The 27,039-nt window shown below is 39.3% G+C and overlaps 1 protein-coding gene across 4 annotated transcripts in view; it reads left to right on the top strand.

Moving 5' to 3' along the window:
* Positions 1-27,039, top strand: part of PCDH19 (protocadherin 19) — a 113,623-nt gene that overhangs the window by 42,800 nt on the left and 43,784 nt on the right. For 2 of the 4 annotated variants that reach the window (XM_005594105.5, XM_005594103.5), the window contains 2 exons: positions 15,808-15,866; positions 24,747-24,916. In XM_005594105.5, the coding sequence (XP_005594162.1) occupies positions 15,808-15,866; positions 24,747-24,916 (229 nt within the window). Of the gene's footprint in view, positions 1-15,807; positions 15,867-24,743; positions 24,917-27,039 lie in introns of all 4 variants that reach the window. The other 2 variants (XM_005594102.5, XM_005594104.5) reach the window with 1 other exon arrangement.

Below are 27,039 nucleotides of genomic sequence, written 5' to 3'. Positions count from 1 at the left end.
TGCTTTCAGGGAGTGAGCAGAACAGATTTTCCCTTTTCTACTTAGGTGTTGTTAGTTGCAAAGGCAGAAGGTTAGAGTTAGTTGCTCAGTACTATTTAGACAAGAAAAAAGCTCCCTTCACCAGGGAGCAATACTTGTCATCGTTCCAGCTCCCCTTGGTGGTCTAATGCCAGAGAAGTTTCTTTCCACTGAGGCAGTAAAAATGAGAAAATTTACCTTTTAGATAATTTCACTATGATCAAACAATCCCCAGTGGGCAAAACTAATAGAAGATATTGTATTTTGATTGCAGTTTATCTCTAGCAATTATAGATGAGCAATTTAAGTGGCAACAAAGCAAGTTGTTTGCTAGAATGAGGCCATATTTCACAGAGCTTTATCATTCAATATTCTCTGGATCACTCAGCTAAAGGCAGTCTATTTCCTTGGGTGGATCGTACATCCTCTTTCTGCAGTATCCCTAGGAACAATTAATTTTCTTAACGGTAGAGTATTGACAAGATGTGATCTACAAACATCATTTACACTAAATTTCACTTTTTTCCTCCCATGAGAAATTTAGTTGACAAGACTTTGAGTGTTAGATTTTATTCTTCCAGGACTTCTTAAGAGAAATAACAAGAAGGAGCTGGGCAAGTAGAGAGAATGTCAGAAGAGCTCAGTTCTGAACCCATGCCTGAGTTTCTAATAACCAGCTGCGTTGCTTTGGGGGTGGTTGTAAGTTTCTCTGGGCCCATTTCCTTATCTTCAAAATATTGTGTGTGTGTGCGTGCGTGTGCAAGAGAGAGATTATAGATTAGATGAACTCTAAGGTCATATTGAATTTTAATGCTTTACAGATATATATTCTGTGATTGTTCATGAGCCCAAAGGGGAATTTTTCAGTTTTTCAAAGCCTTCAGTGGACAGCATAGCATTGTCAGGTTGCAGTAATGATTTCAAGAACCTTTGCAAATGACTACATTTGGCAATAAAGCTACTGTAGGCTCTACCATGACCTGAAGAAATAATTAATATTGCATAAAAATGTATTTTTTAATTTATGAAGGATAGATCTCAGAAGGGACTATAGATTGAAAGCAAAAGCAGTAAGTGAGCCAATTGGGCTTCCATTTTCTACTATTTATAAATTTAGACTGGGTGGAAGGTCCCCTGGTTTGGAAAGAAGGAGTCTTAGGTTCTTGCTCTGACTCTGCCAGTAATTGGCTATGATCATGGATTCAGAAACTTTTGGGCCTCAGTTTTTCCATCTGTTAAAAAGGGAAAGGAGTATTTTGCCTATATACATCTTCAGACTGTTGTGGTTATTAGAAGGGAGCATAGGTCAAGGTTCTGTAAAAAAAAACAATTGCTATATTAATGCAAGGTGTTATTTGAGAAAATAATTTTTAAAATTGGGCCATTGAGATACACAGTTCTACAGGTGTTTCTCATTGTGCTAGATTGTAAAACACTGTCTTTGAAGGTGTGGATTATATCATGTTCAATATTATGTGTATTACATATTGGCATTTTTATGTTAATAAATATGGGATTCTAATTTTTTAGGTTTATAAGCGATACTTTGGATAAATGAAAGAGATGGGCATAGAGGGATGGGGAAACAGGATGTTAGTTTGTTTTTGACTTAAGCCAGTTTTTCCTACTAAGTTCTTGGGAAACGTTGAAACAAATACAAGTCTAGGAAGCACAGCAGCCTTTCTTAAAAGAGCTTTGCAAACTTTGCATTTCTGATTCAATCTATGAAAGAAACAGGTGAGAGATTCCTATCAGCTGTTAATCAGTTAACCAACAGTGGGTGAGCACTTAGCCAGTGCCAGGAACAGTGACAGACACTGAAGATACCAATACTAAAGATGTGGTTCTTGCCCTTAAGGAGTTCTCCGACCCAGTGGGGGTGAGATATAACTAAGCAACACAATGTGTTAGGTGATGTGATAGAGGTAAGTATATTCCTTATATTTTCTTAGGTAACATTTCAGAACCGGCAAATCCTGGGTGACAAGCCTCCGGTTTCTCTCTAAGGTACTGCTGTCTAATAGAACTTTCTGTGATTATGGAAATGTTCTATGTCTGCCCCGTCCAGGACATGCTAGCCACATGTGGTTACTGAGCACTTGGAATGTGGCTACTATGATTGAAAAACTAAAATTTTAATGTAGTTTAATTTTTGTGAATTTAAATTTAACTGGCTACATGTGGCTAACGTCTATGTTATTGGACAGCACACCTCTGAGGAATGGTAGTGTGAGCCCACAGTCAGGCTCCAAGGAGGTCCTGAGTTGGATCATAGAAAGCTTCAGTCAACTTGCCCCTGTCCTTTAACCCTGTTTTCCTATCCAAATACTACACTAGCCCTTGAATGGCTCCTTTTCAGCTGACAGCTCTGAATTATGCATGCTAATGTGTGTTACTCAACCATGGCATAAGGTTCCCTCACTCCCCTCCCCCAACCCTGCCATAAAGAAAGGATACTCTGTGACAGTTCAGTCATAATGAAGGAAGAAAATGGGTCAAAGAAAACTAGTTTATAAAAGCTTTTAAAATGTCTGAAATCTTGCTTTTCACGTAATTTCAGATGGTGTGAGGTCATTTCAACTCTTTAAGCTGAGTGTTAGCTCTCTTTCTCTCTCCCTCTCCCTCTCTCTCTCTCACACACACACACACACAGACACACGCACGCACATTCTACCTAAAGGGTCTGCTGTGGTAGATGAGGCTCCTTGTATTCCTGTTGAATCCGCAATTAGAGAAGTTGGGTATATAAAATATATATATTATATATATAAAGCATATATAATATATAAAATATATTTTATACATAATACATTTATCATGTACAGAATATATATTATATGCATATATATATATATATATATATATATAAATAAAACTTCCCATGCCAAAAACACAACTCTTCACCGCATTATTCTTTTTCTGATAGCATAGATAAAGGGAGACTGAGATAAAATATCCTAGTAGGAAACCTCAGAAAGAAAACTGTTCACAATATTCAATGGGAGTGTAGTTGGACATAGAAATAAATATTCAGAAGAAATCAAGTTTACGATCTGATAAGAAGACTTGCCATTTGTCTGGTGATTCACAGTTTTGGAAAGTGGTTGTACATTTGGTCCTAAAAAAATATCCCCTAGAAGGTATTTGGGACAGATATTATTTCCATTTTTCTTTTCTTTTGCGATGGCGTTTCGCTCTTGTCACCCAGGCTGGAGTGCAGTGGTGTGATCTTGGCTTACTGCAACCTCTGCCTCCCGGGTTCAAGTGTTTATCCTGCCTCAGCCTCCCCAGTAGCTGGGATTACAGGCGCCCACCATTGCGCCTGGCTACTTTTTTTGTATTTTTAGTAGAGACAGGGTTTCACCATGTTGGGCAGGCTGGTCTCGAACTCCTGGCCTTGGGTGATGCGTCTGCCTCAGCCTCCCAAAGTGCTAAGATTACAGGTGTGAGCCACCGCACCCGGCCAATATTATTTCCATTTTATAGATTATTTCTAATAATCTAGTCAGAGAGGCTCCATGATGTCTGCAAGGTCACACAGCGAGTAAGAACTTTTTCTGTTTTCATCACAGAAGGCTCTGTGATTGGAAGCTTTGTAGGATTTTTCTTTAAATTTTTTTTCTTATGTCCTTTTTTTCAAAGCTTACAGCCATCTGCAGGAAACAATCTCCAGAGTAACTTTTGACCCTAACTGAAGCTGGGTCTACCAGGAACCAACATTTAAAAATATCTGTACACAAAGGTACATCATTGTTTCCCCCTCACAAAAATTATATATAATACACGTATATATAACTATATATAGACACACACACACACACACACGCGCACACACACAGAGTTAAGAAATGCCTGACCACACCTGTTTCTACTGGTTTAGCCCCTACAAAAATGTTTCTTTGTTATCAAATAGACACAGGTATTGAGCCAACCAGGATGAGGAAAGCTTCCTTCAAGAGAAAGGTGTGTACATAAGAGTGAAAGAAGAAAGAGGTTTCTAAACATATTTGAAAAATTGTCCAAGAGAGAGCTGTGGAGGGAGGAAGCTGAGAACAATGTGGGGAAAGGAAAGGAGACATCAGCCACACTGGTTGAGGAGTATGCTGTCTGACATAGTACAGCGTTATGTTTCTGACAGTGTTAACTTTTGTTTTTTGACAGTTAAGTTTAAAATTGGTCCTGATTTTTGCTGCTGGGAGTCTGATAGCAGAGGTAGAGTGAGGTGTTCCCCTCATTATTTCATTTCTTAATCTGCCTGCAGGAGGAAATTGCTCTGGTTGTGTTCACTGCCTTTGAACCTGTCGTGTTTAAGCAGGCTAGTGTATTTTCTTTCGCCCAAATAGTACACCTAGTCAGGCAGTCCTATTTACTTTGATTTCAGTGCATTTTCCAGAATCCTAATGAGGTGTGGCCTAGTGGTGTGAGCACAGGACCTGGCATGAAGAGTCTCAAATTCTAGTTGCAGATGCTAGATGCTTCTGTGTAGTAGAGGGCAAGTCTCTTGACCTCTTCTGTAATGCCATTAACGGGGTTAATAATATTTATTTAGCTCATAAAGGCAGCAGGGGGATTAAATAGTTAATGTTTTTTAAAAGGCTTTGAGAAAAAGAAAAGGCAAGTTTTTGTGTATTGTGTCCATTTTCAAATGCTAATTCTTATTAACAGGAAGCATCTGCTCCATGACGGTCATTCAGCACCTCATGGAAGTCTTGCTGGCTGCATGAGTGGGAAAATTCTTCAGTTTTGTGCCATGAGATCTGAGAAAATGTAGCTACCTTCAGCCCCAGTTATGAACTTGGGTGTCTGTTTTCTCCCTATCTAAAAACATTCTTCTTCTTTATGTGTTTTCTGAGGTTTAGTAGTTTTTCTCTCTTTTGCAATCTTTTTATGCTTACTGTTACTGGTGCAAAATGACTATTGTGTTTTAGCTGTGGGGGGAAATGAACCCTTTTTATAACAGCCAGTTAGACATTCTGGAAGTCTTTGTGATAAAAGATTTCATAGAAATACAAGGTGCTTTAGTAATTGTTCTGTCGGTGCCTTGCATAACTGCATTACAGATTTCTAATACTCTGGCAGTTTCAAGATGCTGATAATATTAGCCACTTTGTGAAGTGCAATTGTGGCTTTCTGTGCATGGTTGCCAGCACTCTCATGTCAGATAGTAGCCTTTTGGTTAATCTCTATTTTAAATCAGATCAAATTCTAACCTGCCCTCATCCCTCCTCATCCCCCTTCCCAAATAAAATGAGAAGCACTGTGAGGATTTGGGAGAAGGACAGGTGGGACATTTTAGAGAATGAGTAAACATATCTATTATTATTTTTTGAGTCATCTTCTTATTGCTTCTCAGTTACAGTTTATGAAGTGATGCCAAAGTGTAAGCTCTATCTTGCCTCCAGCGCTGATTTGCTGCAATGCTTGTTTAAGTTGCTAGAAACTGGAGGCTCCTGTGGGTTTCCTTCTGTGCCTAATAATTTCAACAGAGCCAAATGCCCTTTGTTTACTACAGTCATAATTAGAGGGCTGCCAGTGTTAAGCAACCATGGAATCTGAGTTTGGGAAATGTTTATTGTGCCTCATTAAATCTGAAATGAGTACTTAAAGGTCAGAAATAAATAATCTGTTTATATTTTTGTGACAGTAAATATAAGTGAATGCTGTGTGTTCATATCCTTGACTCTACTCATTTCAGTGTACTGAGACACCCCTCTGTCTGCCAAGGCAGTAATCAAAATATCTGCAACAAAAGAGAACTATGGCAGGTTTCATTGATCACAAACAAGAAAATGATCTATTGTATTGTATCTAATTAGAAAATACCAATACTAGACGTTAATGCATTCACTATTTCCAAGATGGTCTATCACTTGATTGTTTTTTGTCAGCATGATCACATTTTACGGGCTTCAGCAACAAGCTGGTACGAGGGAAATGAATTTAGAATGATATGCCAAAGGCTGTTGCTCCTTCAGTCTTAAATAAGCTTGTAGAGGCAACTGGGTTTTTAGTGGCACATAATATAAATAATGGGATTGGGGTTGGAACAGAATTTGGGGGTGTTGTTTTGGCCCAAAGGCACACGGCCACCCGCCGCTTTCTCTAAATATTTTGAAAGTCTTTTCAGCTGACAAAGCTTACTCAATAGAACTTGTACTCTGCACACTCTGCAGGCAGTCAGGGCTCTGTAGCTGGTAAGTGGCAGAGAATTGAGGCACTGATATACTAGAATTTAGCAGAAAGGAATGGTCCAGCTCAGGTTCAGAGGGTCCTTCTCTGGGCCAGAAGGGCTCAAAGGTAGGCTGGATCCAGGAGAGCTCATACTGTGGGTTCCTGGATCCCATTGCTTGTGGGAGATTACACACACACACACACACACACTCTTATATGTGTGTACATATATGTGTATATATTATGTATATGTATATATGTGTATATTTCTTTCTTTATTAGAGATGGGCTCTCACTATGTTGCCCAGGCTGGTCTTGAACTCCTGGCCTTAAGCGATCCTCCCATCTCAGTCTTCCAAGTCATTGGGGTTACAGGCATGAGCCACAATGCCCAACCCTCTTGTGGGAGATCCTATACGGGTTTATTATTGTCAGTTGGACCAGCTTTACCAAATCATAGCTTCTAAAATTGAAACCACCATCATGACTATTAATCTTACATCTTAGGTCACCTTCTAACAATGGTTGCCAGCGTCTCTAAAGAGCAACCAAAATGGTCATCAAGGTTTCGGGGAACAAAGTGGCTCACTTCTGGATCCCTTGGGCTCTGTGACTAGGCCCTCCAGCTAGGTCTGGAGAATGATTTCCAGTTAGTGTGTGCCAAGTTTTTTCCTTTGTCTAAGTGCTGGACTATACTCCCCTGACCCTTTCACTGGAATGAGCCAAGGAAATCACTCAGAGAAACATAGGTAGGAAGCAGGCTAATCACTTCCCTGATGTTACTGTTTTCTGATTGCTTCCTATCCCAGTAGCAGAAAATGCCAAGAACGGTGCTCCTGGGGTTTCTCTTATTGTCCTTGTTGCGGCATGCTCTAGCTGAGTTAGTACTTAATGTGGCTGTAGCACTTAACCTGTGTGTTTGTTTTCATGGCTCTTTAAAGGGGAAATAACAGTTGGCACTTGCTTGTAAAGTGCTTTGATATTTGGGGATGAAAGGCACTCTGTGCCTGCAAAATAGCTTTAATGTGTTGTTGTTACATGTTCAGGAGGGTGATTGGACTCCAGAATTTGTTCCACTGGCAAATGTGGCTGAGAGCTATTTGGTTCTCCATTAAGTTCTGTTTACATGGGATTAAATAGTTTGACTTACATGACTGGATTTTTCATTTTATTTGCTCTTGAGGTACTCTTACTCATACCAAGATATCGTTGATTTTGCATTTGTACATATAATAGGCATTAACTGCTTCCAGAGAGCTTTCTATAATAATATTTCGGAGTGCACTCTGCCCACAAAGAACTTAGAAAAGGGTCAAGGGCCTTATTCAGAAACTTGTATTTGTTTTATGGTATGGTGTTTAGGCTCGTCTTTCAGCAGGCTTTGAATTGTATGGATTACTGCAGACAGCTGCTAGGTTTCTCAAGGAGGCCTCTGTAGTGATATTCACAACTGGGTTGCTCTTCTAAAGGCATAACTTTGACCCAAAGATGAGATCAAAGAAAAATGCTTTCCCTAAGCCATCTTTGCCACCTCTAGGTAGGGTGACCACATCATTAGTGCCAGTGAAACAATAGGAATGATGATGAGAGGCTGCTACGAGGGGAATTCTTTCACTTTAGTTTGTTGAATGTTAACCACATGGCCTGTGTTTCTCATTGATAGCCCTGTCCTGACAGTCAGTGAGATGCTAGAGTTGTTTACCACCTGTAGAAAAGTAGCTGCCACACTGTCAATCTGTGACTCAGAGGTCTACATTCTGGTGAACCCTCGTCTTCTCACAGAAACATTATCTACTTGGGTTTGGGAACACTAACATATGTTGTCACCATCATTCACAGAGATGTGGTGGGACTGATGGAGTTAGATGGACAGAAAGCACCTAACTGTGTCATCTTATCCCTTTTAGTTATATATAGGCTGTTGTGTATTTATAAGGTAGTAATTGGGAATGATAAGAGTGAACAAATTGTAACTACAGAAGGCAGTGTGCAGAGTGGATGCTTTCTGAAGAAGTAGAACCACCTTGGCCTAATAAACTTGGTCACCTTCCTTAATTGCGATAAGTAGCCTCATTCTTAATCCCTTCCATCTCTTCTCTGATCATTCATTGATGTATTACACGAACACATGCTAAATGTCTAGCATTGTGGCAGATGGCACAGGGACCTCAGAAGAGAGCTTCCAGTCCCGTTGAGAGATGAACTGACACACTACACATGAAATAATCATAGAACCTGAGGAAATGCATAATTACATGGTACAGTCTGTATACAAAGTGCTGAGAAAATGCTAAGCAATGTGGGATGATCAGTGATGGAGATATATTAGAAATGAGGGGAATTAGATGGCTTGTGTTGGATGACTGCTTAGCTAAGGACTTCATTTAGATTTAATGTTAATTGCAACAAGGAGCTACTGTAAGGTCTTGAAAAGAGAAGTGATGTGATGAAAATAATGGGTGAGGAAGATTATCCAAACAGCATTTTGCAGAATGAGGTAGAACAAATGAAGGTGAGAAAACAATGGCACAAGGTGATGAAGGCTGTGGAAATGGAGCCAAAAGGACAGATATATGAGCTATTTCTAAGAACTTTATGAATTGTAAAACCTATTTGATAGGATAGGGAGGTTTCTTGCCTTTTATGATGTGGGTTATATACATATGACACATATGAGGGCCAGATTCTCTTATATGAGTCACCTACAGTCATTGAGCCATTAGGGTGTTATTTAGTTCTACAAAGTAGCAGTGAAATTCTCCAAGTCGCACTCCAGTAGCCTGCGTACAAGTATATGCATGTATCTGCAGGTACATAGGTGCCAGTCTGTATATGTGTATTTACCTGAATGTCTGACATTTTGATCATCTCTGGTAAAAGATCCATTAGTTTGTGAGCTCCTTGAAGGTTCAGGCTATTTTTTTTTTAATTCCCAGGGTTTGGTTCATGCTTACTGGATAAATAAATGAATAAATTGAGAATCACTTTGTTTTAGATGGCTAGAATTGTTGGAGCTTGAAGGCAACATGGAATCCTTTTGGTTATTCTCCTCATTTTAAAGATAGATAATTTAAGGCCTCAAGAGGGTTAATGTGATTTATCCAAGGTCATCTGTAAGTTAATGACAATCCTAGGGAGAGAATCCAGCTGTCCCCACTACACCACACTGCTTTCTGTAGTCAAACTGTGTGTGTGTGTGTGTGTGTGTGTGTGTGTGTGAGAGAGAGAGAGAGAGAGAGAGAGAGAGAGAATGAATTTGAATTAGGGCTGGGGTGTGTGGGGAGCATACGATTGACAATAAGTGGTTAGTAGGAGTTTACCTAGCATGTTTTCTAGTTCAGGGCAAATATGAACTTTGTAATGTTGGCAGCTGGGGATGGTGCCTTTTATTCCACCTTCACTAATTCCTGCTTCGGTTGCTGCTGTCTGGATGGATGAGTCTTTGAATATACATTCTAGCTGGAGGCACGTCAGCTTTATTTTTATATAGAATTTACATATTCATTTTTATGTGTCGGGGATAGGAAGTAGGCAAAAACTATTTATTATCTCATTTCCAAAAACCATCTTTGTGAGGAGATGGCCATTTGAATATCTAAAACAGCAACCAGCTTTAGGAAAGGTTATGGGTCTTTTCATTATGGGTCAATGGACACAATTATCATTATTGGAAGTCAGTAGTTAAAAAAAGAAGTAGCATTTTATAATCACTTGGTTGTGTATCTGATATGGGATTCCAGTTTTCCTGTTTTGATTGCTAAAGTGACTTAAGACTTAAAACCTTTAAAAAATTAAGTAGCAAGTTACAGTTATAATGCTTTTCAGCTTGATGGGACTTTAAAAGTGTAGCTTAAAAGTATCGTTCATTTTCAAATGAAAATCTAAAGATTTGAGTAACCTCTGTTTTAATCCCAGTGTCTGCAACCTTTTTTTTGCTTGGTATAGTGACCTGGGATTTGTGCCACTGGACAAAGAGTCTAGTCCTGGATATATCTGCATTTATTGGGCTTCTTTCTCCTTAGGGTTGAAGTCTCTCTGCTGATAAACGTGATGCTGAGAGAGCTGCAGTCACTCTTCTAGAGACTAGGGCACGATTCAGTGAACTGTAAAAGTAATGCAAAATGACAATTAAAGTAGGGCATTCTCTGGTACCTTGGGGGCCTGACAAAGTGGAAGTATTTGACTTCTGATATGCCAGACTTACTAACGTAGAAATGTAATAACATATCCCCCACCCAAACGTCTTACTAGAATCCTCCTATATCCAGAAGAGAGCTGAGAACAGCAAGTAGTAAGCAAATAAAGCTCCCAAGCAGCTAAGAAACAAATACCCAAACAAACAACGAAAACCAAAACATTGCACAAAAATCCCTATATTAAAGATCATGTAATTTCCCCCTTAGGACTGCAACATCTCAGCTCTCTATGCAGAACGTTGCAACTCTTTTTTTCTCGACACAAATATAATTGTATAGTTTCCAAGAACACAGTAGAGTAAAAGCGTCAAACTTGAAATGGAAGAAAAGCTACTTTTGATATACCAACAGCACTGAAAAGTTAAAAACACTATGTTTGATGGAAGGTTGGTGACGATCCTATGTTAAAAATTAAAGACAAGAAAAAACCACAGCAGTTTGGGGCTGTTGAGTATACAGGCAAAACCTGCATGGGGTAATAATTTACATTTATAAAGATGCTCCTAAGTAACCAATAAGTGGTTAAATTATGTTTTTATACCCTGTTTTAAGGAGGGCAACTTTGTGATATGTTTCAGAAACAAGGCAGATGGTTAGGATTTTAAATCAAAGTTTTAGTTCTTAAAGGAGAATGCCCTAAGCTATCTGGGAAACTGAGCTGTCCAGAATTATTTATTGTTTGAGAATTTTTAAAAATCAAAATTTTATTAAACCTAGGTCAAGTGAGACACCTGCTTTCACTGTTACACCCAAGGATAAAGAATTCAAATTAGAAAAAGAATTTGTCACTTTGGGAGGCCGAGACGGGCGGATCACGAGGTCAGGAGACCATCCTGCTAACATGGTGAAACTCCGTCTCTACTAAAAAATACAAAAAAAACCCTAGCCCGGCGAGGTGGTGGGCGCCTGTAGTCCCAGCTACTCAGGAGGCTGAGGCAGGAGAATCGCGTAAACCCGGGAGGCGGAACTTGCAGTGAGCTGAGATCCAGCCACTGCACTCCAGCCTGGGCCACAGAGCGAGACGCCGAGACGGGCAGATCACGAGGTCAGGAGATCGAGACCATCCTGGCTAACACGGTGAAACCCCGTCTCTACCAAAAAAAAAAAAAAAAAAAAAAGAGAAAAAAAATTTGTGATAAATATACTAAATAATAAGAAAGTGACTCTTATTTACCACTGAGATGAAATAAAAAAGTTTGCTCTAGACTCATTTTTTTAATGTCACAATTAGGTTTTTCCAAAGCAAATGTTGTTCTTATCTCTTTGCTGTGTTCTTGTGTTAACCTGCCTGTCTCATTAGAAATGGGGACATTTCCTAGTGAAATTAATGTGACATTTAGAGAAAATTTCCTCTCTCAAATGTTTCATGTTGTTTGCCATTTAGTATACTTAGAGAAGGTATTGGAATAATGTCAAGCAAATTTTGATTAAATAAGGCTAAGTAGGAGCCAATACACTCATGAAAAAAAAAAAGGCTTTTGTATTATATCTTAAAGAATGTATTTCTTCTGTGGTTCTTTATCCTATATTGAGATGACCTTGGTAGGTAATCTGACAAAAGAAATGACATCTTCTAAACAACTGGGCTTGCCTTAGAAAATGCAGCACATTAGGTCAGAGCCTGTGGCCAGTCCTTTGCTCAAGACAGTTATTTGCCACCCTGGAGGTACACTAAAATTTCCTGGAAAGCTTTTAAAAAAACCACCCAGTGCCTGGGTCCAATTCCAGGCTAATTACCTCAGAATCTCTTGGAGTGGGTCCTTAGTGACAGTATTTTTATTTTTTATGTTTTACAAGAAGATTCTGAGTTGATTCTCATTTGTAGTTAGGGCCGAGAGCCACTGGCTTAAGACATACAAACTGTTCATTAAGAAAATATTTCCTTCTTCAGGATGATCTGAATCTCATCCTTTGCTCCACCAGAAGTGTGAAAAAATATACTCTCTCAGTGCACAGGAGTTGGGTTTGGGCATACACCTCGAACCAGTATGAGCTAGAACACTTGATGTCAGTATACATAGACCCATAATATAATAGCCCATCTATGGCCAGTTAACTCAGTTGTTTGGAATGTAGTACTAATGAGGCCAGAATAGTGTATTCTGTCCAATTAGAATAATTCTGTTGCATAGATTTTTCCCATAACTGTAACCCAGCTGCCTCACAAAGAGACCTGAGACGGATTACAAAGGCACAAGACAATGGATGAATCAGCATAGCCCCATCCATTCTGGGAAAATCGGTTCTAGGAACCTGCCACATTGACTAGCGCTACTAATTGCATTAGGATGCAGCATGGGACATCTGCCCGTGATGGTTTGTTTTGATTTGGGGGAATATATTTTCATTTGAAGGTCAGGACCCATAAGAATGGGTGGTTTATTCCTTTGGAATTAAAAAAGGAGGAAGAAAGATAGGAAGGTTATAAGCTTCTATGATATTCTCCTCTTTACAGTAGCAAATCATGCCTGGCACATCTGCCCAAGGTTAACAGAACTGTATTTGGGGGAAGAATTGTTAAGGTAATTACAAACAAGCCCTCGAGACTTGTCTCTTCTCAACTCAGTGCCCGGGAATGGGAATTCTCATGATGAGATATATTATGGCATTAGGACCAAGAAGTAGTATTTTCATTAGCGATAAAATGTGCATAGTATTGCTTTTTTTGCCTGAACATTTGGCTCTGGCACCATGCCTGGAGGTCAGGTCACCATGGAGCTTCATATTTGATGCACAGTGCACACAGGTTCCATGCCTTCATATGCAAAGATATGGAAAATTTTCTACTTGAGAACTGTCTTCTTTAAAGGCAGTAAAGACAGATTCTTTAAATACAGTAGCTTGGGTTGCTGCTTATCCTTTTCCTGCAAAGCCAGTATCCTCTAGATTTCCTTTTTGTATTTTTGTTTCTTTACTAACCTTCTTGAAAAAATGGTTTAGTAAGTTTGGAAGATGAGATGGAACATGCATGTGCCACTATTTTATTGCCTGAATGAGGTCAAATTCCTGATCCTACTTGGAGTTAGTTGCAGGTTCTGAATAAAGCAGGGGATCAGGATTCCCGCCATTCCTGTTATGGGTCTGATAAATGCAGCTGAAATTCTCCTTCGGATTCATGTTCTATTATCCCTATTTTACAGAGAGGGAAACTGAAGCACACAGGGATTAAGATCGCAGAGTGAAATGAATATTTGAACTGCTGAGTGCTTAATCAATTCCGGGTTTTAACAGAAGTATTAGTCCATTCTGAAGTTGCCCTAAAGAAATACCTGAGACTGGGTAATTTCGTGAAGAAAAGTGGTTTAATTGGCCCATGGTCCTGCAGACTGTACAGGAGGCATGATGCTGACATCTGCTTGGCTTCTGGGGAGGCCTAAGGAAACTTACAATCATGATGGAAGGTTAAGGGGGAGTAGGCATATCACATGGCCAGAGGAGCAAGAGAGAGAGATGGGGAGGAAGGACTACACACTTTTAAACAACCAAATGTGACGAGAACTCCTTCACTATCGAGAAGACAGTACCAAGAGGGATGGTGCTAAACCATTCATGAGAAATCGCCACCATGATCAAATCACTTCCCACCAGGCCCTACCTCCAACATTGAGGATTATAATTCAGCATGAGATTTGGGTGGGGACACAGGTCCAAACCACATCCACAGGGTAGCATAATTTTTGTGGGGTGGTGAACTTCCCACTTGTTAAATTATATATTGTACTGAATACCATAGATGAACACATTTAACCAACATCATTTTTACCTGTTATATTGGTACAACAATTAAACATCTTTGTTGGTTGACTGACTGTTGGATAAACTTCTTCCAGCAAATACTTGGATTGTATTCCTAACACAGCTTCAACTTTGCCTCCTAATCCTGTTTGTGACAATTTCAGCATTCACTCTCTAAAGAAACCAGAAATGAACCAACCCTTTTGATTCTTAATCTCCCAACCCATGCTTCCAATAGCATTAAAAATTGCTTGGGTTTACGTTAAAAAGGGGATATAAACTTCTAGACAAAAGCAGTGTGAGTAGATATTACACAGTCCATCTTCAAATGAGGGGCATGGGTGGGTTTGTGAACACACCTGAGTAAGTGCAGGGCAATGTTGGGGTTTAGTTTCCTTTGAAGTACTGTCTCCTCCTCTCTCTCACACATTCACCATCCCCGTTACTACCTATTGTAGGCAGTTGGGGTCTGTACTCTGACTGCTGGCTGTTTGGTGCCCATGTGGTAGCTGGATCTGCTATTGCCTGTTCTGTTTTCTTCTCCATCAAACTGTGAGCTCCTTGGAAGTAAGGGCTGCATCTAGGAGCCTAGAACAGTTAGTTTCTGACAGGTAGAGGTCTGAGAGGAATCTGCTATTTTGTTTGCTAGATAGCAGTTGTGTTTCCTTTTCCACACACTCCCAGTTGAAGTAATTTCAGAAGGCTCCTAAGGAATAGTGGGAATGGTGGAGATTTCTAGTGGGATGGCAAGAGGTTCGGGGAGATGTGTTTGGGTAGTTTCTGGATTATACAATGGTACAAGAAGAGTGGTACTTTAGTGCTGGGCGTGAGATCACTTTACCAGGACATTCAGTTACTTTAGTGTTGACTTTTCTCTGGATTTCACCCTTCTAAGGCTTTTCCCCTCTAGTTCTCCCAACCTCTGGGTGATCATAAGCTGTTTTTCCGTCTCTTTCATCTGGCAGGTATTCTGCATTTGCTTTTATAAAGCCATTGCTCCAGCAGTCTGCTGTAACCAGATTAAACAGCGGTGTTCTAATGATAGGAGCTGAGACGGGGGTTTGCTTGCAAACTTCATGTTTCACATGAAAGGCTTTGGCACCCCCTGTGGACTGCCCTTCACCCTGTTTTAGGCATAATGCTTGTTTGCCTTTATATCTGTGATAAAACAAAGGCCTTCCTGCATAACCAGTGCTGAGCAAATGTCTTGAAACAAAGGGAAGTGCGGAGTTTAAATCCACAGTGGGGGATTACCTTGCCTGCATTTCCATATCTTTGGAATAAATATTTTAACATGTTAATTATCTACTACTAATAAAAATACCTTTGAACTTCCAGTCAATTTGATGGGCATAGAATTTTCTCCACTGGGGAATGGGAAGCAATTAGTTTCTGTAAGGATTGTAGGTCACGTTATCTCTTCTCGGTAAGTGGCTGCATGGTCAGTAGCCAGTCGTATTCTAGGGAATGTTTATGCCAAGGCTGTCCTGGTCTGCAGTGGGGAGCTACTGCCTCCAGGAGCCCCTAGGGCCTGAAGGAGGCAGAGGCTGCTGCTCCACTGTGGCCTTGGGTTCCAATTCACTCGCTGCTTCTTGGCCCAGAAGAAAAATTCCTTCTAAGTAGGATAGTTCGAAATCTACTTATGAATCATCTATGTAACCTTTTTAATTTTTTCTTCTCATTGCAGACTGAAAACTATTCTTTTGACTCCAACTACGTGAATAGCCGAGCCCATTTAATCAAAAGGTATGTTGGTTTGCTTGCTTATTGCTACAACTAAGCTTGATTTAACATTAAAAAGCAAAACAGATTAAAAAATTTAAACCGTATTTTTTTGGGGGATTTTAAAATGAATGTCTAACCTACTTATTGTAGAAAGTTTGGAGAATTGAGAAAAACATAAAAAAGTAAATAAACATCACTGGTAATTTCATCAATCAAAGGTAATCACTGTTGACATTTTATATTTCTTGGTATGAAAATGTATGTATAAACACTCAAAATTAAAAATAAAATTGGGATTATATTAAAATATAGTTTTATCTAGTGACAGAAATCCGATATTACAAATATTTACTATTTCTAATATTTCTAATATTATTTCTAATTTCTAATATTATTTCTAATATTTCTAATGTGATATTAGAAATATACGGTAGAAAACTTTCACAATCATGTTGATACCAAAATTCTTGTTGCTCTTCACTTTAAATAAAGGAAAGCCTTAAAAATTTTATGCATGTAGAACTTCCCATGAGTTTTGAGATTGATGCTATTTCAACAACTTTGAAATCATTTTAAGGATATTTTAATGACAGAAGCTAATCCGTTCCTTTCTAGATGAGAGAGAAAAAGAAATTTGCCTGATTCTTCTTAAAATATTTAGAAGTGTTTCAGAGGAAACAAAGTTGAGATCTATGTGATTGGTTGGTCATAATTTAGTATCCAAGGAGCCATAATAGATGTTGAGTACAGAGCTGAATATTGCCAAGAAAGATCCCATCTGGTGCAGTGGGCTACACCCAATGGGAGAAGGACAAAGAGTTTGGGAAGCCCTCTAAAAGGTGGAAACTGAGCAAAGAAGATAACCTCTTGCACAGAAAGACCAGTCCTGACCATTCAAATGATGCCTTTATTGCTGTTTCATGTAAATATCGCTTACATAGTCCAGTGGTTATTCTGCAGCTAAAATTGAACTCTGAGTATGTTTGTTAAAATAACAGAAATGAAACAGAGAGGCAAGCAGGGTATGTTAGAGCTGTAGCAGAGAAGATTTGCAAATTCTATTATTTTGCTGGCTCTAATCCCATAAAGTTACATCACCAGAAGAGTAGATTTCAAGGAATAAACAAGCTTCAGGTAACTTGCATTCATGTCTAATTTAATTCATGAGGCTTCAGTAACCCCTAAACCTTGCTAAGTTTATCTGTATTGGTCTGGAATTGCTTGTGACCTTAAGTGACGATCATTAGTTGTCTGAAAATGGGTAGCCCTTGTATTATCAGTGAAAGCACAGTTGAGAAATTTTTTTTTTTTTTGAGGGGTTGGGAGGAATCCATTTAGAATATTTTCCTGGCTCACAGAATAAAAGCAAAAGGTGAGGAATTCAAAATTATCTGACTAATTTGTTTTAGAAAGAAAAAAATAACCCTCTTATGTGCACTGATTAGAGTGCCTTTATAGCAGAAACCTGCTTTGTTTTCTGCTTCCGGATTGTTACTTTCAAAGCTCCATTTTAAAACTTTGATAAAAACAGTGACTTGCCTTAGCCTCACAGGTCCCTTGGGCTAACTCAGGGTACCTGGGAATTCTATAGCCAGGTTAAACAGATAACATGATGCTGGGCGCAGTGACTCATGCCTGTAATCCCGGTGCTTTGGGAAGCTGATGGTGGAGGATTGCTTGAGGCCAGGAGTTGGAGACCAGCCTGGGCAAAATAGTGCAACTCCCCCCACCCCCTACCATCTCTACCAAAAAGAAAAATAAATAAATAAAATTAAAAACCTGATAATATGAGTCTGATTGTCACAGCCTGGAAGAAAGCTAAGACTCCCAGGCACCCTTGCATCCTACATCAGTCCTGACTATCCAATTTACAAGGTAGACTGATAAGATAAAAACTTACGTTTAAACATTAATGGCTTTGGGGATACATGTATTTCCACAGCAGCGTTGAGACTTACTGGGAACTTCTGATTTTGGTTAATTATTTTATGTTTTTTGTTTATAGACACATACTCACAAAAGGCACAACCGAGACTTAATGGACTCTTGGTGAAAAAGTCTCCTGATTTTTCATGAAATCAAAGATAGCTTTTTTTTTTTTTTTTTTTTTTTTAAATAAAAGCAGGGACGACCTTGATCAAGAGGAAACATCTGAAAACTCAGGGACACATGCACTTTTGCCAGGGTTCTGTTAAGAGAGCTGTGAGGGCTTTGGGAAACCCTGAAGGCCTTGGAATTTGTGTGGTCAATTGAGTATAGACGAAGCATAATACTTAGAAAGATACAGGGAATCTTGTGTGCTATGCTGTTCTGGGGACCAACTGTGTTAAATGTAAAATGTGAGGAAAATGTTGAGAGTGGTGGCTAACACCAGGTGATAAAGTCATGCAAAGCCTGTTCAAATAGCTCACAACAATGTTTGAAAGGGGTTTTGCTGTATGTGGTTTCTTGAAGATCCATTTACATGCGTGGTAAAAGCTCTTGGCCAGGAAATTCTGAATCTGATTATCAGTTTTAATTTTACTATCAAGTCCCTGTTTCTTTGAATGCCAATACAATTTCAGGCTAACTTTGAGAACTTATTTTTCTTTTTTCTTTTCTTTTCTTTTTTTTTTTTGAGACCGAGTCTTGCTCTGTCGCCTAGGTTGGAGTGCAGTGGCGCGATCTCGGCTCGCTGCAACCTCCACCTCCTGGGTTCAAGCTATTTTCCTGCCTCAGCCTCCTGAGTAGCTGGGATTACAGACATGTGCCACCGTGCCTGGATAATTTTTTTTTATTTTTAGTAGAGATGGGGTTTCGCTATGCTAGCCAGGCTAGTCTCGAACACCTGACCTCAAATGATCCACCCACCTTGACCTCCCAAAGTGCTGGGATTACAGGTGTGAGCCACCACGCCCGGCTGAGAACTTATTTTTCTATCCGTGTTCTCTTCTTCTATTCACTTTCTACTTATTCAAGGATGTTTCTTGGACCCTTCTTTTCGGCATTCTTTAGCAGTTGTTAGCATTCTTAGCCAGACTGTTTACATACAGGCATCTTTTCCTCTTTTACCTCTATCTACCCTGAGTAGTTGAACAGCAGCCACCACTGTCCATCTCTGGGTCTTTCCTTCATCAGTCAGGGTTCCTACATGAAATAGTTGGCACACCTAAATTGGAATGGCTTGAGGAAAGTTTATTTACAAAGGGGACCATTTACAAAGGCTTGGGCATGGGTAGTGAACCTCAAGGGATACTGCAGTATTATGGCACTGGAGGAACTAAAAATACTTCAGACAGAACCAGGGAAGAGAGCATGTAGGGAACACTGACTTGAGAGTAACAGTGACTTCTGGTTGGCCAAGGGATCCAGTCATCATGAAGTGACAATCAATATCCTGATATCATTGTTCTCCCCTGCTCTGATCTCCTGCTGGTGTCTTCCTTTGGCTAAACGCAACAGAAAGCCAGAGGGCAAGGGGGTTCTCATAGGCACAAATCAAGGTTGAGAAAGGAGCTCAGCCTTGGGAAAAGGAAGTGATATGACAGGCTTCCCATAATTTTAGGCACCAAGGAATCTAGCATTATATTTCTGTAGTTTTTTTTTTCTTTCTTTTTTCAGAATGTCACTTGCAACCTGCAGGTGTACCCAAGGAGGCTTATGTGAGGACCCCAGATTAACAAATCATGGCAGTGCAGAGTTTCTTCTGAATGGCCTTCCTTCCTGCTCTATTTGTTTCTTGCTGTCTTCTCAGAGCAAGGAAAGCCAGCAGTGGTACTTTGTCCTTGCTGCAGCACTCTTTCCTCATGCCCGTTTTGTGGGCTGCTGTCTGATATCCACTCCTACAGTGCTTTGGGAACAATATCAAGCAGGGCATAAGGCTGTGGCCCAAAGAAAATGAAATAGAAAATGAACAAAGCACTGACTCAGTGTGGAAAGGATTAGGAGCTTTGGCTTCCTAAATCATGCACAATGCTTTCTTTTCCACCCAAATTGTCCTGGGGTTTTTACAGCATCTCGTATGGTGCCTTGTATATAATAAATGCTTGGTACATGTTTATTGAATGAATGCATGAGAGGAATTGAAGAAAACCTTAGCATTTTTCTATTAAAGACTAGCACTAGATTTCTCTTTAAGCTGGTGATTTCTGGATTTTAATGTGCATTGGAATCACTTGGAAGGCTTGTTAAATGCAGAGATGCTAGCTCCATCCCTAGAGAACCTCCAGTTGTAACAGGTTCCCAAGGTGATTGTGATACAGGTGGTCCAGAAACCACTCTAGGATTTTCCTTGTATTACTTAAACACAGTTATAATAATCTTCATTCTCACTCCTTTCTCATTCTTAGCCTCAGATATCATTCCCTGGGTATGTGGTATCACCTACTGTAAGATATAACCTGTTTCCATTCAGATTCTTATGTCTTTTGGAAAAGAGCTCTAATATTTCAGATGGTAAATATGGGTCAGAATTTGTGTGATGTTCATTCGTCATGCATCTGCTGAGTAACTCTTCGGTGCAGAACCCTGTTCTAGGTGTTTTCAAACATATCTGTCTTTCTGTTGGCCACCAGAGCAGTAGTAGAAACATGTGCATTTGCAATATCATTGGAAACAGGAACCCCTAATTTATTGTCCCACAAAAGTTGTTTTACAAGTCCTTCATCTCCCAAGAGGTATGCAGGTAATAAAGCAAGTGAAATCAGCATTTTTTATGCCTGGCATAAATTGTTATTTGTTTTGGGTGAGTAGCCATTTACCAGGCTGTTTTACAATTTGCGGCATCTTGCTCACTGGGTCTTAAACTGCCTTACACAAATCCATTCATTAAACCACTAAATGCTCTTACAAGATCAGTGTAAGTGGTGCTTAGTTTGTCAGATGGGCAAACTAATCTTTAAATGAGTTAACTATTCCAAGGTTTTGGGGAGTTGTTATACCTCTTGCTTTTTATTCCGAGACTACACAACTTACCATGTTCACACTACCAGTCCCTTACATCCTAGTAGCTAATCCTTCACTGTTTTACTATTTCCATAATTTCTATTTAAAAAAACAAAATCTCTGAGGTTGTTTATAGCATTCAGATGCCTATAAAAAAGATGATCAAATTTTTGAAAGGCAGATGCAAAACCAATTAGGAGAAGTAAGGTAGACATCCCTGGCATCCAGGGAGGTAACTGACTGCAACTAAACATTACATTTATGTTGAAGTTTTTGAGAAATCAAGACAAAGCAGTAAGTACATCAAGTGATATAGTTTTCATTATTCACTAAAGGAAGGATGGCTATTTGACAGGAGAACTATTGTTTTCTGTTCTTTAATGTTAGAAGAAATTAACCTAATAGTATGTGACTATTGTTTACAGAAGATATAGAAGAGTTCCTTAAATATAAATTTTCTATACCAATCCTATAAAAACTATGGACATAATATTTAATTGTAACTCAGTGAAAACATTACTACACAGAATAATGATCATATTAAACAATAACCACTTATGGAGCATTTATGTGTATCTAGTACTTCATGTACAGTGTCTCTTTGAGTCTTCTAAATGGCCTTGTGAAGGGGGTTTTAGCAAACACATTTTACAGATAAAGAAACTGAGATTTAAAGACATTAGATATCAGGTCCAGGGTCACACAGATGAAGTGGCAGATTATAGATTATTACCTCTCCTAATGACTCCAAGTTCAGGCTGTTCACTGCAGTCTGCTATAGAAATAAAGAACGTGGAGCAGTTGTTCTCAACTGTGGCGTGATTTGGCAATGTCTCTTTGGAGACACTTTTGGTTTTTTCCCTTAAGTGGGGGTCACTACTGGCATCCAGTAGATAAAGGGCAGGGATGTTGTTAAACACCTTATAATGCACAGGACAGCCACAACAAAGGATTATGCAGCCCCAAATGTCAATATTGCCAAGACTGGGAAGCCCTGTTCAAAGGGCTGGTTAGTTACATTGCCCCCATACTAGACCCCTCACCATCATATGTTTCAAGCAAGTTTCAACAGCTGCTGAATTCAGAGTTGAATTCTCTGGCTTAAAGTGACAAATTTGTGTTGTGGATTAAGGAAATTTTCAGACACCAGAAAATATACAGGTTGGAAAGTTAAATATTTGTTATAAAAATGGAGTTACCTGAATATCATCCAGGCAGGTCATTTCCTTCCTCCAGAGGTACATGGATGCTTGTAGGCAGGCACCCACCTCACAAAACAGAGAATAATTTCTTTTTTTTTTTTTTTTTTTTTTTTTTTTTTTTTTGAGACGGAGTCTCGCTCTGTCGCCCAGGCTGGACTGCAGTCGCGCGATCTCGGCTCACTGCAAGCTCCGCCTCCCGGGTTCACGCCATTCTCCTGCCTCAGCCTCCCGAGTAGCTGGGACTACAGGCGCCCACAACCGCGCCCGGCTAATTTTTTGTATTTTTAGTAGAGACGGGGTTTCACCGTGGTCTCGATCTCCTGACCTTGTGATCCGCCCGCCTCGGCCTCCCAAAGTGCTGGGATTACAGGCGTGAGCCACCGCGCCCGGCAACAGAGAATAATTTCTAAAAAACAAACTTTAAATCTATTTAAACTGTGGGATTATAACAGTATTTACAGAAAACTCCATAATATGTGCCATAAAGCTAGAAATGGTGAAACACTTTAAATAATGTGTTTCCAATTGGCCATCATGACCATAAAATAACTGTAAGATAATTTTTTTTTTTTTAAAGAACAGCATCCTGGCGGGTCCATAAGGCTGAGTTAGCTGTGTGACATAAATTGAAGGAGCTGAATGAGCTGGCCTATTGAGTAATTTTAATTTTAGTGCAGTTGATGCTCAGTTATTCTTTCTGAAAATAATTAGCTAACAGGTCAATGCTTCACTCTCTCCTGCTCTTCATTTTCTTATAATTATGGCTTTCCAGTTACTGCCTTCCTGATCTTTACTTTTTATATTCAGGTCAGCAAGCATTCTACATCTAGGTTGGTCATATGTTAAAAATCTGCTGTGATTCTTCTTGACCAAGTGTGGAAAGTGACAATGTATCCATTGTGTCCATGGCATAGCTCTTCATTATGTGTACTGAATCTTCTTATCGGTCTCAGAGAGCCAGGCCTGTGAATGTCCAAGGTTGAGCAGATCAAGTGAGTTTGCAGTGTCATCTCCACAGGACTCTTTTCTCAGAGGCATAGTAGGTCTACTAGGGTTTGTTCTAATTCACAAACATAACACTCTTCCTTGTTGAGGCAACAACACTTTTTCTTGAGTGTGCCTTTGCTGCTTCCTCACCGACTAGGGAATGGATTCACCATCCACTAGGTATTTCAGATGCATAATTTATGGTTCATGGTGTAGCACAGCTGTGGATTCTGTCAGGACATACAAAGTATTAGAAATAGCAGATGGATGCCCTATAGCTGTACCTTATGCATTTTTCTCTATTTCATGAGAAATGTTGTGGAGTTCTTGGATTGCATGCTTAGTGCATTGGATGGTAGATTGATTTAATAAATGCAAGAATCATTTTACACATCAACACTTGAGCTGAAAGTTTTCATGTTCTTAGTATAACTATACTCAGAGTTGTATTAGTGCTCACTTTCTGGTTCTCACTTTTGTCTTACCTTCTATATTAGTTAGGGTTCTGCAGAGAAACAGAACCAATAGGCTTATCTAAATCTATAAATATGTAGAAAGAGTTTTATTGTAAGGTATGGGCTCATGTGATTATGGGGGCTGAGGAGTCTCATAATCTGCCATCTGCAAGGTGGAGAACCAGGGAAGATGGAAGTGTAGTTTGAAAGCCTGAGAACCAGAGAGCCAATAGTGTACATTCAAGTCTGGGCCTGAAGTCTTGAGAACCAGGAGCACTGAGGGCGGGAGATGATTAATGTTCCAGCTCAAGCAGTAAGGCAGAGAGCAAACTCAACTTCCTTCTCAATTTTTGTTTTATTCAGTCCTTCAGTGGATTGATGATGCCCACCCACATTGGGGAGAGTTATCTGCTTTACTGACCCTACCAATTCAAATGCTAATTTCTTCTGGAAACACCTTCATAGACACACCCAGAAATAATGTTTAACCAGTTATCTGGGCATTCCATGGTGCAGTCAAGTCGACTCACAGAATTAAACATCACACTTTCCATGCTCAGCTACTGACTCTCCTCTTTTTCTTTGAATATGTTCATCTGTTTTTCTCAGATAAAACTGACCTGGGTTCTCTGATCCTGATAATCCTTCCTATTTTAGTTACACTACTTCAATTTCTGCTACCTTTGCTTTTTACAGTTGGTTAGTATACATCTTTTAGGAGTCAATATACATAGTGGTTAAATTTCTAGGGAGGCTCTGGAGCTAGACTACCTGTTTTCAGTCTTAGATCCGCTATACTTTTTACCAGCTGTGTGACCTTGGGCGAGTTATCTCATTTCCATGTACCTCTTTTTTTTTTTCACCTGTAAATGAGAATATTAGTAGCACCTTTCTCTTATACAGTTGTGATGATTTAAACAGTTAATTAATGTCAAACACTTAAAACAGTGCCTCATGAATAGTAATTGCTCAGTAAACACTAGCTATTATTATTTTACTTTGATTTTATAAGAAGAGAAAAAAGCCTTCTGAAATGATGACATTCTTTAGAAGCAGTTTTAGAAATGTAACTTCTTCCACCTTGTCTGTAGTGATGCATTTAAGATAAGTGAATGAAAATGTTAGCTGTATCAGCATCCAATAGTGGGAACCTCTCTGCAATGTTAAGTTTTATTATCTTTAAACACAAATTTCTCTTCGCCTTATTCCTACCCTGTTGGGCAATCTAGCCACTGTTTGCCTCATTACGGAGCTGACATCATCCTGGCTCAGAAAGATTTTTAAAATCAGATCTGTCACGGTCGTAAATTATCATTCTTTCTTCAACCCAGCAGCTCCACCTTCAAGGACTTAGAGGGCAACAGCCTGAAGGATAGTGGACATGAGGAGAGTGACCAAACTGACAGTGAGCATGATGTCCAGCGGAGCCTGTATTGTGATACTGCTGTCAATGATGTGCTGAACACCAGTGTGACCTCTATGGGATCTCAGATGCCTGACCATGGTAAGGACTGTTTGGATGTAAGTTGCAACAGTCGACTCCAAAGAACCCAAAATGTTTGTAGGCACACTATACTACTTTGCTTAATGAGTGTATTATCAAGGTGTCTACAGAGCTCACACCTCAGCAGCATCTACAGGTTTTTGAGATGTCTTGACACCTAGCCAAATTCTTCTTTGCCCTCCCTAAGTGGATCCTCTAGGTCTGTATAATGTTCAGGCACTTCAGAAGCTTACTACATGTACATATTGCATACATTTTCTTCAATAAAACTACACTGAGCTCATAGGAGATGAACAGATGCCTTCTCTCCAGGAATAAATGCCTCTTTTTGCTTTAGTACATGAATTCAGCTGATCAATTGAATTGCATAGAACGCAGCACTAATGAGACCAAAGGGGTGGGTTTTATTTCCCTATCAGACTGGTTAGCTTTACCCAGAGTGAGACTCTGTTCTCTGACTGCAGATTGTGTACTATTTACTGAGGATAGAAAGTACTAAACTTCCCATTTTGTCTATGGGGCTGCTATGCCAAATCCTTCCCTCTAGCTTCCACACAAAACCATGCCATTAGTCATAGGGGAGACCAGGGTAAGAGAACATGGCTGAGTCAATGTAAAATATTCCATTAATGTGAAAGGTACCTCAAAGCACATGTCAGGAGTAGCATCCTCATGTATGAAAAAGAGTCTATTTCTGTGAACTCAGAACTCAGCCACACATGCTTTATCAAGAGGCACTATTTAAAACTTTGCTAGGCAGAAACCAGGGTATAAAAACATTAGCAGAGTTCAGCTAAGGCAGAATGTTTAGATGGACTTGGGCACAAATGTCATTTTCAATATTTTACTGATGCAAACATGCTATGCAAACAGCCTGTCTTTTTCAATTAAGAAATATGAATTCAACTTGGTGGTTAGGCTCAGTGAAGCTTCAGAATGTTTGGCTATGTCTTGAGAAAAAGCTAGACTCAAGCTCAGCTGGAAGCCCTACTGCTAAAAGACTTAAAGATGAGAAAACAAAATATGGTGATTATGTGCTGGTCTTCAGCTGTTTCATTTCACTGTAAACATCATTAAATGCTTTTGTTTTGGTTTTGGAAATCAAAGGAAAAAAATGCACTATCTACAAAACAAAATGTTTTTCATGGAAAAAAAATTAGTCACTGTAGATTCTATTAAATTGTCTAATCCATCCCATCCCCAGCAGACCCAAGTGTCAAAGTCTATTATATAGAGAGGTCACTATGAATTGTGCACTGCTGCCTTCCCTAATTGGTGAGTGGTGACATCTGCAGAGATAATACACTTTCTGGGAAACCTCACTATGACTCAAGATGAAAAAAATTAAACACTTATATAACTGAAACAGAGGCAATTTAATACTTAGAGGATTAGCAGTATGTCACAGGATGCAAACTGATATATATCATATACTAGTTGTGTGTTTCAAAGAAGTGCTTTTTCATTTATATCAAGAAAGGGTTTTAGTTAGATGCTCTCTAAAATGAAATGACTCCAGGAAAGGAAATAGTCATAATTGATTTTCACTTTATGCGTGGTTAGAACAACATCTGTTTTAATTTTTTGTCACATTTCTCTAGGAAAACAGTATGAGGGAACTGCAGCTAGTTTTTTCTGAGAGAGTGTTTCTTACAAATTGGATGTATTACATATATATGTATTTATATATGTGTGTGTGTGTATGCATATATATATATATATATATATATGCTATGTAGATTGGATAATAAGAGTATTCTTTTTTGTGAATGCATACCTAAATTTTATTTCAGTTTAGTCATTTGGGTTGAAAGTAGAGACCACCAGTCGCCATATAGGTAGAGTGACCACATAACCCAATTTGCCTTGTATACCTCACTTTACATCTGTGTCCTTGGCATAATCAATAATGAGAATATTCTAAAGGAGATGTGTGGCAATACTCCAAGATTCTCCTACATATAAGATGATGATTTTTACACACACACAAATGCATACACACACACACACACTTTTTGCTGGGTCATTTTGGTAACACTTTCACGTTTTGTTTCTTACTATTTGATTTGCATGTGTGTATCTTCATTTTTTCTATTATTCCAGCAGTGGTTAAACCACTTGAA

Source organism: Macaca fascicularis, chromosome X (assembly GCF_037993035.2).
Source record: "Macaca fascicularis isolate 582-1 chromosome X, T2T-MFA8v1.1".
NCBI lineage: Eukaryota > Metazoa > Chordata > Mammalia > Primates > Cercopithecidae > Macaca > Macaca fascicularis.
This window is presented reverse-complemented; position numbering and strand designations above follow the sequence as displayed.